At 40.4% G+C, this 14,426-nt stretch overlaps 1 protein-coding gene across 4 annotated transcripts in view; it reads left to right on the top strand.

Moving 5' to 3' along the window:
* The window catches only part of sez6l (seizure related 6 homolog (mouse)-like), a 104,365-nt gene extending 96,037 nt beyond the window's left edge, over positions 1-8,328 (top strand). The window contains exons 12-17 of one of the 4 annotated variants that reach the window (XM_005739124.2): positions 361-552; positions 1,174-1,368; positions 4,500-4,535; positions 4,859-4,967; positions 5,333-5,438; positions 5,597-8,328. In XM_005739124.2, coding sequence (XP_005739181.1) covers positions 361-552; positions 1,174-1,368; positions 4,500-4,535; positions 4,859-4,967; positions 5,333-5,438; positions 5,597-5,629 — 671 coding nt within the window. In that variant the 3' untranslated portion in view covers positions 5,630-8,328. Of the gene's footprint in view, positions 1-360; positions 553-1,173; positions 1,369-4,499; positions 4,536-4,852; positions 4,968-5,332; positions 5,439-5,596 lie in introns of all 4 variants that reach the window. The other 3 variants (XM_005739125.1, XM_005739123.2, XM_005739126.2) reach the window with 3 other exon arrangements.
* Positions 8,329-14,426: the final 6,098 nt, after the last annotated feature.

Raw genomic sequence — 14,426 nt, 5'->3', positions numbered from 1 at the left:
AAAAATTTAAAAGTTGCCTCAACAAAAGGGCACTTTGGGCACTCATCAGGAAAGGGGCGGGTGCTCAAGCCCCTCTAGCCCCCCCCTCTGCACGTCCCTGCCTAAGAGTGATAAAACCCCACTTTAAATATGTAACTTTTACTGCTTGGAACTATATTTGTGCATTTTGGATCTCAAACAAGTTACCTTGAATTAAAAAAATTAGCCCTAGCAAGTACATTCATGTAGATTGTACCTGCTCTTGGGCATATAATAGTGTCCATCTCTGGGCTTATTTTATTTTTTATCAAAATGTATTAATGTTTTTATAAAATTATATCTCTTATCATTCATCACAGTCTCTGCTGTCTTTTTTCTCAGTCATGTACTGTTCAGATCCTGGCCATGTTGAGCATGCTACCAGAACCCTGTCTGACCCGAAACTCCTAGTGGGGACAACCATTCAGTATAGCTGCAACACAGGCTTCATCCTACAGGGCGGCGCCACTATCACATGCTATGGACGTGAGCCAGGAACGCCTGTGTGGACGTCTCATCTGCCTCACTGTGTCTGTGGGTATTTGAAAGAATGTTTCCAGACATAAAAGAAGACATGGGAGGTTAGTCAGTTCTCAACTGGCAATTGCTGATATGTATTTTAGCAAACTGGTGAGCTGAAGGGTCCCGTAGTTTACTAGTAGTATGTTAGCATCAGAATTTCACAAGCCTATCATCTGGATAGGGAGTCACATATGACACTTAACTGAAGATAAGAGGCTCTTTTCCTTTTTTTTTTTTTAGTCCAAATTGAGTGGGTTTGTGTGATTTCTTGCAAAAAAGGCCTGGCTCTCTCTTTTCTCTGCTGACAAAGATCACAGCGTCTCTGCATGCCAGAGACGATGCTTCATCACTCACATTTTATCTCAGCAGTCATGATATTTGCGTGTGTGTGTGTGTTTTCAGGGTTATTAATGTTTGGGTGAAGTGTTTGATATGTAAATGTGATGCTAATGCACCATAGCAATCAACCCTCAGCCACCTGGAGGTGGAGGCGGAGATTATCCGTGAGTCATGTCACCTCAGCCAGGGTTTGTCAAAACCTGTCAGTCGAGCTATGACGCAGAAACCTCTGATTTGTGCTGAGAAACTCAATGAGTTCCATGCAGTTTCTTTTTCTTTCTTCTTTTTATCTAGCTGAGGATTCTGTTTCCTGTGAAAACCCCGGTCTCCCTGACAACGGCTACCAGATCCTGTCCAAGAGACTTTACCTGCCTGGCGAGTCCCTAACCTTTGTCTGTTACCAAGGTTACGAGCTCATAGGAGAGGTTGCAATTAAATGCATCCTTGGAAATCCTTCTTTTTGGAGCGGCCCACTTCCACTCTGCAGGGGTGAGATTTTTGAAGGACATTTTATTTTAATATACGTTATTATAGAAATTTTTTAGAGGCTTTGGATTATTCTGATTCACAAGAACACTAACTCCTGTAAAGTTGCAATCAGACGTTTATATCCACCCATCATGCACATGAATGTAATAGAAATATGGGGTTTCTAATGATGTCTTTGAACTGTCAGAAGTCAGAAGTATACATACAAGCTTAAATAAAAAAAAAAAAATTAAAAAAAAAAATAAAAAAATAAAAATATATATATGTATATACACATCCACTCTGGATATATATAATAAATAATTCCCCTCTCGCCCCTGTGGGCGGTCTATCCTTCAAGTTCGGGTCCTTTACCAGAGGCCTGGGAGCTTGAGGGTCCTGCGCAGTATCTTAGCTGTTCCAAGGACTGCGCTCTTCAGGACCGAGATCTCTGATGTTGTTCCTGGGTTCTGATGGAGCCACTCGACTAGCTTGGGAGTCACCACACCTAGTGTTCCGTTTACCACTGGGACCACCTTCACCCTCCACATCTTCTTGAGCTCTTCTCTGAGCCCTTGGTACTTCTCCAGCTTCTCATGTCATTCAGAATCGCTACATCTATCACTGCGGCCATCTTTCTCTGCTTGTCTACCACCAGTATGTCTGGTTGGTTAGCCATCACCATTTTATCCGTCTGTTTCTGGAAGTCTCCTATTTTAACGTCGGAACTTGTTTCTGTATATTATGCTGGCCACTTGGTTATGGTGTTGTCCTGCATAGCATTCCACATATGCCCTGCCTGCTAGCATCTTGCAGCCTACTGTTATGCTCTGGATTGTCTCAAGGGCATCTTTACACAGCCTGCACATGGGGTGTTGTCTGGTATGATAGACTGCAGCCTCTATGGATCTTGTACTCAAAGCTTGTTCCTGTGCTACCATGAGTAGTGCCTCTGTGCTGTCTTTCAGTCCGGCTTTGTTCAGCCACTGATAGGATTTCTGTCAGCTACCTCCTCTATCTGCTGGTGGTACATACCATACAGGGGCCTGTCCTGCCATGATGGTTCCTCCACTTCCTCGGGTTTATTGCTGCCTGAGGTATTCAGTCAGCACGTGGTCGATTGGGGCTATCTTCCTTATGTATTCCTGATTTCCCCTGGCTCCTTCCTTCCGCTTAGCATACAGGTTAAGGGGGCTGGACTTGGGGTGAAACCCTCAATCCATGGTCAGGAGCTTCCTGGTCTTGATGTCAGTGGCTTCTATCTCCTCCTCTGGCCAGCTTATTATCCCAACAGAGTACCTGATCATGGGCAGGGCGTAGGTGTTGATAGCCCAGTTCTTGTTCTTACCTTTCAGCTGACTCCTCAGGACTTCCCTGATCCTCTGCAGGTACTTGGTGGTTGCAGCTTTCCTAGCAGCCTCTTCATGGTTCCCATTTGCCTGTGGGATCCCCAGGTACTTGTAGCTGTCCTCTATGTCTGCAATGTTGCCTTCTGGTAGTTCGATCCCCTCAGTTCTGACTACCTTCCTTCTCTTTGTTATCATCCGACTACACTTCTCCAGTCCGGACGTCATTCCGATGTCATTGCTTTATTTCCTGGTGGTATGGATCAGTGAATTTATGTCTTCTTCACTCTTGGCATACAGCTTGATGTCATCCATGTGGAGGAGGCGGCTGACAATTGCTCCATTCTGTAGTCGGTATCCGTAGCCAGTCTGAACCCCCTCTCACTGAGGGGGTTCAGGCCTATGCAGAACAGCAGTGGTGCCAGTATGTCCTTGGTAGATCCTGCACTTGATGGTGACTTGTGCTATGGGCTTGAAGTTGGCATCTAGTGTTGTACCCCACATTCCCATCCCCGTTCTTGATGAAGACTCTTAGGGTACTGTTGATCTTGTATAATTCTAGACATTCCAGGATCCAGGTGTGGGGCATCAAGTCATAGGTCTTCTTGTAATCAATCCAGGCAGTGCACATGTTGGTAAGCCTACAATTGCAGTGTCGGGCGACTGCTCGGTCTACCAGTAGCTATCTATGTGTATAGCCTATATACTATTATTAATTCATTATGTAAATCTCCAATAATCTAGGAAAATGAAGGCCATGTCAAAGTTTTTGCGTGTCTTTTTCATGCTGTTATCCTTGTATAGTTTTTGCTATTGTGCTGAAAACTCAAGGAGATGAGTGTCAGGGTCAGGGTGCTGTCTCACTGCAGGGAATTTTCAGGCTGAATCCTCCTGAAGGTTCCCAAGCTCAGAGAGAGAGTTAGGAGAGAGAAAAAGGCTTGGACAGGTAAATGCAGGAGATAATGTGTGTGTGTGTTTTTTTTTATTACCCAGATTATTTTAGAGTAATGAATTAGTTGTCCATGTTAAACAAAGTGTCACTAGTCACTATGAATTTGGGCAGTTAATATGTACTAATACAGTGATTAATTTGATTAGTGTGATATTTAGTTTAATTCATAATTTATTTTTGATTCTTTTACTGTATATGGTCAATTTTTCAAAGCTGGAGGCATATTTAAAATGTCTTTTGGGTCTTTCACCTTCCCTCTGCTTTTACCATCACCTGAGCTGCCACATAATATAAATGGTAACATTCCATAAAATTGAAAAGCCTAAAAACAAATCTTTAATATGCTCTGTGAATTTTTATTTATAGACATTTATGACAAAAATAGCTGGCTGTGTCACTGAATATTGTGCAAGTATCATTTTGTTATACCATATTCACAATGGACCAGCATTATGGTTTGGCTGGGGCTTATTGCTAAATTCTGGAAATTACTGAGGCTCCACGAGTCACCTTTTCTGAAAAAAAAAAACAAGCATCTCTTACTTGCTTAATAGCTCTGTTTAACCCAAACCTCAATCTTTTGCTAAACTGAAACAAAAATAATCCCATGGAATTAATTTTGATGGATTAAATAAAACTGATCAATTAAATATTACATAGTCTCCTATTTCACAAATTGCTGTGAGAGAGGGTTGAATTGGAATACATAAGAAAAGAAAGCTTGACCGATTTTAACAATAGGAAGAGTGGGCATTAGCAAACATACAATTCAAGAGAACGTTATGTAAACAAATTCAACATAAAAAGTTATGTCAATTTTCATATGCACTGACTGACAGAATGATGTCTTGCAGCCAACCAAGACTGCTTTGGCAACCATGCTTTGGAAGGTGAGTGTCTGTGTACAGTATGTGCTGTGGGCTAAAACCCTACACAGTCTGTTTTATAGAATTACAAAAAAAACCCTCAAACAAACCACCTCACAGGCAACAAAGCTTTACCTGTCTGTGTGCTCTCCCTGCATTTGCATCAACTTCATTCCCATGTTTTGTTTCTACCTCCAGCTGTGTTTATCCATGTGATTTCACAGAGCATCCACCTATGTTTGCTAAACCACCTCTAATGAAACCTTTAGAAGATTTATGTATTCTCTGGATAATGATCTGCGGTTAAATAAACCTTGTTTTATTCATGTTTTGTCTGTCAGTTGCAGAAGCGACTGCAGGTTCCCCTTTGGATGGAGGAAACATAGCACTGGCCATTTTCATCCTCATTCTGTTGCTGTCTGTGCTGCTGGGAGGAGTGTACGTCTATGTCACTCGGTAAGATCCTAGACCATGAAATTTACATACACGGGTGAGACCTTAATTGTTTCTGACTGTTATCGTCTTGATAACATTTGTTTGATTAGCACAGTCTGGGCCACAGCTCATACTATGCAGGCTCTTGGTCAGAACCCCATTGGTGTCACCTTTTAACTCACTTACTGCTATAACTGTAGCAAAAAGTTAGGGGTCTTTCGCATAATCTAGACCTCAAAAGTAATGCAACATATTTGTTTCTTAGAAAACTAGAAGCAAAGTCTTTGGCAGTCGCACACTGGCGCTGAGCCATTGTGAAGGAACAGGTACTAAAACTCTGAATTTGTGTTTTTTTGTGTCTGTTTTTTCCTCATTATGTATATTAGGTGCAGATATAACTCCAACTTAAGGCTGCCTCTTATCTACCCTCACCCTTACCGACAAATCACTGTGGAGACAGAGTTTGACAACCCGCTCTATGAAACAGGAGGAGTAAGTTCTATTCAGTTAAGTTCAAACGAATTGAATTGAATTTTATTTAGATACTGCCAAAATTGCAACAACAAATACCTCAAGTGTGGGGTAAAAGCTGCAGGAGTACATTCAATGTGTCCATTCCTTTGATTTAATAATTCTCATTTCAATTACAGCAGGACACTCGAGAGTATGAAGTATCGATATGAGAATCTTCTCAAAAGATATTTGTGAAGCGTGACAAGACTGACCGCCCTGACCTAACTCTTCACACTCTCCTCTCTCGCTTCTCCACCCAGGAGGAGGCGATGTAAATACAAATAATGATGTCCAGCCCCTTCTGCATTGATGGATCCTGTTCTCTCCTTCTCTGATGTGACAGCTTTTGTAGACATTATGGGAATTATGAGAGGTTACTTGAACCAAAAAGGAGAAAGACAATTGATAGTCAGCAACTGACCAGTCTACCAGTCTGGGAGAGGTTGAATGATAGAGGAAATGGGGAAAAGGCCCAAATAACATCTGAGAACATCAAACATGGGTCATTTTCACACATGTACTGCAGTTCCTAACTTTTCTAGACAATATCTAACTGAGGTCCGAGAATTGGATTGAACATTAGGCAGCCATTAACTTGCCAGCTGCCTAGTCTGTGTGATAGCAGGGCTAGTGCACCCACTAGTGCAAGTAATTGCATGAGTGTGTGTCATATGTGCTGCCTAATGCACACTCTATACAAGCAACTTTCTCACCTAAAACACATGAATCATTTTCCAGAAAAACAAATTCCTCTGAAGTATTTCTTGTTGTGTATTACATATAAGGAAAATATGGAAAATATTCCAGTTAGGTTCTTGTGAAATTGTCTGAAGTTCATGTGAGAAAATGGCTATTGTGGGAAATGAAGGAGGGAGGGATAGGAAATGAGAGAAATGTGGGTATCAAAGCACTTTTTAGTATATTTTTCTTGACTGTAAAAGTCTTAAGAGGTGAAGTTATAATCCTTAAGATTTAACAGATTTTTGAAACTATTTATCATGATTTTCTTTTCTGCAGTAGTCTTTGAATAGTCTCAAATTCTGTAATCTCTATAAATTAATTACCAGTTCCAGGCAGCACTCAAATTGTCTTTACACAAAGAAGATATTCACAGAAATCAAGATTCACAAGTATGCACAGCAGAGTGCTGTATCATTAATCAAACATCCACTTAAATGTTGAGAAATTTCCAGAAAATCTGCAAAGGATCCACCTTGTTATGTAAATATAAAGAGCTGGTTTATAGAGGTTAGCAGTTTTGTTCTGTGTTCCTCTCACTGCAGAAGAACAGTTAATGTGAAAAACATCTCTAATGTATTTATAAGTTCCTTTTCTGTACCAGATTAAGCTTAATGTTTATACTCTGAAACACTGTTGAGCTAGTTTCAGTTTGAAGACTCCAGTTTTAAAAACTGAGACTTGTGACTGTGAAACAATGAAGCACATATGGCTGCCACCTAGAGACTACTTATATATTTGAAATCACACAAGTATGTCTTTCATTCTTTTTCTGTTGGTACTCTTTTCCCATTGCCATGCTTCCTCAGGATATGGATAATTCTAACATTACCATTGCATTTACTTTACGATTAATTCCTATCTGTGTTTAAGCAACTTTGACTGATTAGCACTTGTGTGCTATTTTCAGTAAAAATTTACCTCAGCGCACGTATGATCAGTGTACATGAATGGTCATTGTGATATGCAGGTTTGTTTGTATAGACACGGGCCGTTTCAGAAACTGGATAAAAACAGCATTTCAGAAAACTTTTTTTTTTTAACTTGTTGTGTAGTTGTAAGCTAGCTTTCTAGTAAGTTCCTGTTAAATTCAGCCTTTGACTGAATTCTGCAGAAACTCCAAGAAGCATTTTTTATGTTATTTCCATAAAGTCTCTCTGCTTTTTTCTTTTCATCTTTGTATGTTTATGATTCAGGACTTCGTATACAGTGGTCTCCAAAAGTATGCTAACAGTACGGTAAAATTTCACTTTACTTTAGCATCCATTTTTATCACATCATGCTAGCACACCAGCTTAATGGATATAGAACTTCTGCAGAATAAGAACCAATAATATGAACATTTTCAAACAGAATTCATAGTGACAACCTGTTTCAGATGTACCTCAGATGTTGGTGCCCAGTGCCCAATGGAGCTGTATGGTACAGCTCATCTGATAAGTGTGGATATTTTCAGTAAGGTTATACTATATAATCAGTCTATTACTTAACGCTAGTTAGCTGATATTTGTGTCTTTGTGTTGTACATATACACTTTAGGAAAACAACATGCTAAGGATGCTCACTAGCATTAAAAATTATTTTATGGCAACACTGATCTTACTTAATACATCTATGGTCTGGTAAAAGCGCCATTTGTTATTACTATGGTAAACACAAGTGTTCTTACCCAGGACTGAAATCTTAAGGATTACAACTTCTAAAATGTCATATAGAATGCTAAAGGTGGGTTTATTTCACATATCCATTTCATATTCACATTCATGAGTCATGAAAAGTCCTGTCTTTTCGTAAACTGGAAATCAATATTTAGAAAAAAGTAAAGGTCAGTGCTTTCTTTTATTTGTTACCCAGTCTGACACAGGATTTGCAGTACTGTTGTTATATTTCTCTCACATGTAGTTCAATTGATGGACTGTAACAGACTGGCCTCAGTATTGCTGGGTCTGGACTAGCAGCGTAAATAGTGTAGCTGTAGTTAACTTATTGGTCTTCTGGTACAAGCTCAGCAAACCAACCAGATGATGTATTTATTTTGATGTACTGTACATGTGATGTTTTATGCGGATGGATAAATGTACATTTTCATTATGAGAATACAAATGTTAACAGTTTCCCTAAATAAATGGTAAAACCTTAAAAACTTCAAAGGATTCTTTTTAAACACTGAGGTATTTTGTTTTGTCTTATTTTGCTAAAGGAAACCAATGGAAAAATGATTACACCTTTTTTTTTAATCCAATGTCTAGCCAGACAAGACATCTGATACTCCCAAAAAGTTGATTTTGTTCATCTGGACGTAGCGATTTCAGTGGAAGAAACATTTCATCACTCATCCAAGTTACTTCATAAGTCAGCGTCCCTCCTTGTACAGGATGTGACTTCCTTATCATTGAAAGAGTGGTTACTGGCCTGTAGGTGTGAATAGACTGCGGAGTCCTGGCCTGACGAGTTAGCTCTTTTGTGCTATCCACTTAGCCGGAGGTTGCTTGGTTTTCCTGATGTATAAATCATGGCTATCCTCCTGTCACTTAACAGCATACACCACATTAGTGTGGGCAATCGTGGCTCAAGAGTTGGGCATTCGTCTTGTAATCGGAAGGTTGCCGGTTCAAGCCCCGGCTCCGACAGTCTCAGTTGTTGTGTCCTTGGGCAAGACACTTCACCCGTTGCCTACTGGTGGTGGTCAGAGGGCCCGGTGGCGCCAGTGTCAGGCAGCCTCGCCTCTGTCAGTGTGCCCCAGAGCGGCTGTGGCTACAATGTAGCTTGCCATCACCAATGTGTGGATGATTGTGTATAGTGTAAAGCGCTTTAGGGTCCTTACGACCAAGTAAAGCGCTATACAAATACAGACCATTTACCATTACTCAGTTTGTGCCAGTTAGGGGGGACATTTAAGAGGTATACTGTAAATCAACACATACGTATTGACTCTTACTCTGTTTGTGCCGGGGAATGGATCCTTGGAGTGGACCAATTTTTGGCGCAGTGTATTTTAGAGCTTGAAAGCCACAGAGACACGGTCAGCTGGCTGTTGCTCAGGTGGTACCGCAGGTCACCTACTAACCCGGAAGGTTGGTGGTGCGGTCTCAGTGTGCTCCAGTCTGCATGTCAAGTATCCTTGGGCAAGATACTAACCCCATGTTACTCTCTGATGCATCCATCAGAGTGTGAATGTTAGATAGGAAGCACTTAGAAACAGCATTAAAAAATGCTTTGTGAATGCACAAGTTGTGTGAAGCCCTTTGAATGCTCAGAGTAGAAAAGTGCTATACAAGAACCAGTCCATTTACCATTTTGGGAGAAAATGTATCTCAGCTGTTCCAATAATCCTGACACATAAGGGATCACTGAGGGTTTTTGCTTAGGCAGCAGTTGTCCTTCTTCTCTCCTGGATTGTCTGGGGCGTTCTTTAGGTGCAGGTTTGACAAATGTCCGGCTTGGATAACCATATTCACTTAGGGCCTTCTTGATGTGATGTTCTTCTGCTTTCCTGGCAGCTGTTTCTGTGGGAATGGTGTTCTAGCCTCTTTTAGAGTTGGATGTCTCGAGACCGGTCTTCTCGAGGCCACTTTTACGTGATCTTGGTCTTGTCTTGGTGTCGACGGACTTACATGTGTGTTTATTTCATATTTTCAGTTGTTACCCTCCACGGCTAAATAAAGCACTCTAAATCAGTTTCAGTTATGTAGTGATGAACACAACAATGGACATAAGGGGCTTCTTTCAAAGAAATAACTCAGGTAGATGTTATTTTATATATCATGCTTTGTATGTTGTTCAGTATATTTCTATGCAAAACAACAGGAATTTCAATACACAGCAGTACAGTTGAAACCAGATATTTACATACACTTTAGGGAAAAACAAAAAAATTTTTTTTTACTGTTAAACATCAATTTAGAGTAAATTTGTTTTTTTTGTTTTAGATAAATAAATATTCAAATATCTTTTGAATTAGTTAAATGTCAGAATAAAGAGAGACAGAGCTGTCTATTTTTTTTATCACTTTCATCAAATTTAGGAGTACATATACACTAAGTTTACTGTTAATTAATAAGAAAACTCAAGACGATTCCATTCCAGCTGAAGAAGCTTCTGATAGGTTAGTAGAGTCCATTTGAGTAAACTGGTGGCACAGCTGTGGATGCATATAAGGCAAAACACAGAGCCTGTTTCTTTGAAATGGGAAAATCAAGAGATATCAACCAAAACACCAGGAAAAGAATTGTGGACCTCCATAATTGTGGCTCAATTTTGAATACAATTTGGTGCCATTTGCAATTAAGAAATACATAAAATTTCTCTCTTTACTCTTAAATTTAACAAATACGTTTTTAATATTTAGCAATCTAAAAAAATAAACATTTAGTCTGATTTGATGTTACAATTAAAAAAGTGTTTTTATCTGAAGAGTATGTAAATATCTGGTTTCAACTGTATATATGATGATGTTGGTGTTTGGATTGATTGTCAGCACAGAGAGGGAGATGGAGAATGAGGACAGAACAGAGATGGAACAGGAGCCAGGTGAGATAGACATGTTAGTCAAATGGTTGTTTGCCAAAACTCATCAGAACATGTATCTAGTACCTAGTGTATCTTTTTAGATACCATTTGTTACTTTTCAAATTCTATATTTGTTAAGTTATGCAGGCTTGTCTGCACAACAAGGCTAAATAATTATATAAACTTTTCTGAATCTAAATAGTCTACTTTGGTAGAATTAAAAAATAAGTGTAGTGCAGGTCTATGATGATTTTTAGTGCTACTATCATCTAGTTCTGATTCTGGTTCTGTCTTGGTTAAATCCCAAGTAGTCCTGATTTTGAACTGTTGTAGCCCTGTTTTAATTCTGGATCAGTTCTGGGTCTGGTTGAATTGGGGTTTAGTCCACGTGTCTTGATACAGCCCTCATTTTGTTCTGCCTTGCTGCTTAATTAAAAAGCTAGTTTAAGGTATTCTGCATATGTGATATATATTTTTTTCCTATATGAAGTCATTCTTTTTTTTACAAAACTCAAAACACAGCCTAATAAATCTTTCAGCCCCCCTGGGTAGTACATGCATACTACCCTTTAGGGCTAAGCCCTGGGTGTATAAAATGTCTAGCTCCGCCTCTGGAGTCAACAGTATCCATGACACACAACGTAACGTTCGATGATGTGTCATGCGCAAAAGCATCAGCTCTAAGAGCCGTGCTTAGAGAGTGCTTTGTAGTGAATCAGAAGAGTCGACTCCCATTGAGCGAGAGCCGGCTCCTCACTTAATTTCCTTTTGCTGCTCAGCTCTCACACAGTGGCTCAGCTATGCTCCAATCGCTCCATATTGTGGTCAATCACATGCGAGGATATAGGATAATATCATTATGTAAAAAACAGAGAGGGTGAGAGACGCGACAGTCAAGTGGAGCGTGCGTCTGTCCTCTCTGTAAGTGAGTGAGACAGTAGACAGCGTTGAGGAGGACTGTGCGAGTGCATCGCAAAAACACATAAATATGCCTGACACCCATAAACGAAGCAGCGGTATACGGTATACACCTTATGATGTCCCACCTCTAATGGGTGTCCCCCAGGGCACCCATTAGAGGTGAAGTATGACTACCTACCTCTAAGTCAGGGGTAGGGAACTCCAGGCCTCGAGAGCCGGTGTCCTGCAAGTTTTAGAGGTGTCCTTGATCCAACACAGCTGATTTATATGGTTCTGATTTAAAGTTCCCTAGAGGCCTGGTAATGAACTAATCATTTGATTCAGGTGTGTTGGTCCAGGGTGAGATCTAAAACCTGCAGGACACCGGCTCTCGAGGCCTGGAGTTCCCTAACCCTGCTCTAAGTGTATTAACATTAACAACCTCAATTAAATGTAGGTAAATTATGCTTAATATATTATAAAACACACACCACACAAGAGTTTTCCATTAATTACTTCTCATTTATTTTGTAACAATTGTAACAAGCAATTGTTATTATTTGAAGAGTTTCAGTCAGGTTTCAGAGCTGTTCACAGTACAGAAACTCCTTCAGTGAGGGTTTAAAATGATCTTATGGCGTCTGACGGTGGACTGTCATCTTGTCAGCTTGTCTTGCTGGACCTTAGAGCAGCATTCAATACTGCTAACCATAATATTTTATTACAATGACTAGAGCATCTTGTAGGTCTTAAAGGTACTGCGCTACAATAGATTGCATCATGTCTATCTAATAAACTCTCATTTGTTCATGAAAATGGGGAAGCTAAGCATCGTCGGCCTGATTCAGTGTTGCCAACTTAGCGACTTTGTCGCTATATTTAGCGAGTTTTCAGACCATTTAGCGACTTAAAAAAAGACGTGAAAGCGCGTATCGCTTTTACTCTCAACAAGCAGCGGGTGCTGTAACACAGTCAGTTCTTCTTTTACTCTTATGCTGTTTTGTGGATCACAAGGTTTAAAACTACTTATAAACACACAAACAAAGTAACTCCACCAGAGTGCCTATTTCGGGTCACTTTTGCCAGTCCAAGCCCGGGTAAAGGAGCAGGGTTGGAATTGTGACATTAAAAAAAACAATAATTGCTAAAAGAAATTTAATTTGTAGTTCTAAATGAACTCTACATGCATTTAGGACGTTTTTTACTCACTTTATGTCTCTTCCACGATGTTATTTCTCTCTCCAACAACGTAGGTTACAATTAGATTAGCATGACCAATTATGCAAATTAGGCGATGACGTCATTTAGCGACTTCTAGCGACTTTTAGGACAGCCAATAGCGATTTTCCTTACTGAGGAGTTGGCAACACTGGCCTGATTAGCACTTGGATTGGAGACTGCCTGGGAATACCACGTGCTCTAAGCTTGAGAAAGACACCCTCCTGTTAAAAGGAAGTTTTTCCTTCTCACTCTCACCAAAGCACTTGCTCAGAGTGTGTCATATGATTGTTGGGGGTTTCTCTGTTTTCTTTGTATTATTGTATGGTCTTGTTTCACCAAGGCGGTATGATTAGAAGGCATAGCAGGCAATTTTATTGCTATGCAGATGATATCATGGATAGATAACTTTATCTATCCATGAAGCCAGGTAGCACACACCAAGTAGTTTAACTACAGGACCGAATGACCTCTAATTTCCTGCTGAGGTTTTTGCACTTGGCTGTTTGTAATTTTAAGATATTTCTACAATTTGTGCAATAGCTTAAAATTACAAATATCCTGTCCCACAGTGATGCTGAAATACTAGTTCATGCATTTATCTCTTCTAGACTGGACTGCTAGAATTCATTATATCAGGATATTCTGAAACCCCCCTGAAAAACCTTCAGTTCATCCAAAAGGCTGAAGCAAAAGTACTCAAAGGGACTAGAAAGAGAGAGCATTTTGTCCATACTTTAATGACTACTCTTCATTGAACCCTTGAATTCAAAGTCCTTCTCCCACCCATACAAATTCTTGAATATTCAGACCCATGTTATTTTACAGACCTCACAGTACCATATCACCCCAGTAGAGCACGCCGCTCACAGACTGTTGGGTTACTTGTGGTTCCTAGGTCATTTGAAAGTAGAACGGGGGGCAGAGCCTTCTGTCAGCCTGCAAGTTTATATCTGTTAATCAAGTGCAGCAGCGGATCATCATTCTTCGCCAGATCGTCTGCTGATCAACCCCGGTAAATTGGCTTCATAACTTCCTAATTTTATTTTCTCCAGTGATTTCTTTGTGTAATCTTGTAATCTCATCTATTCAGTGATCAGCACCTTTGGGTCACTCTTCACTCCATCTCCATACCTACCTGGACCATCTCTGTTACCGGCCCCTTTTCGTGTGCTGCTGCCCTAACTCTTGGACTTCACACCCGTGACTCTTTCTAAGGAAAAGAATGGAACTCACCTGCCTGCCCTCCAGTTGACTGCTGCTGTCTGCTGCACCTCTGGAAGACTCACCAGATTACTCCTCTCCGCTGACTGCCTGCCCACCGACTCCCACAGAGCTTTCCCTCACCTCCACTGCTTCACACACCTGGAACCCAAGTAACACAAACCTCTATCTACGAATACACATACCTTATCATAAGATAAGTACAGCGACTATCTCTGTTCTCTTCCGTTACAGAATAACCTTCCCCTGGTAAACTCTCCTAGTGTCTGGTTTTGCCTGTCTGACAAAAAAATCAGTTAAGGACTTTGAAAATTTGACTTTTGTGTCTGCTTTTGGGTCTATTCTTGCACCGCTCACGACACCTTCAGCTTTCAAACC

The sequence above is a fragment of the Pundamilia nyererei genome, unplaced genomic scaffold, assembly GCF_000239375.1.
Source record: "Pundamilia nyererei isolate P.nyererei 1_Seehausen unplaced genomic scaffold, PunNye1.0 scaffold00089, whole genome shotgun sequence".
Taxonomy (NCBI): domain Eukaryota; kingdom Metazoa; phylum Chordata; class Actinopteri; order Cichliformes; family Cichlidae; genus Pundamilia; species Pundamilia nyererei.
The sequence above is the reverse complement of the archived record's forward strand: the minus strand, read 5'-3'. Positions and strand labels throughout refer to the sequence as shown.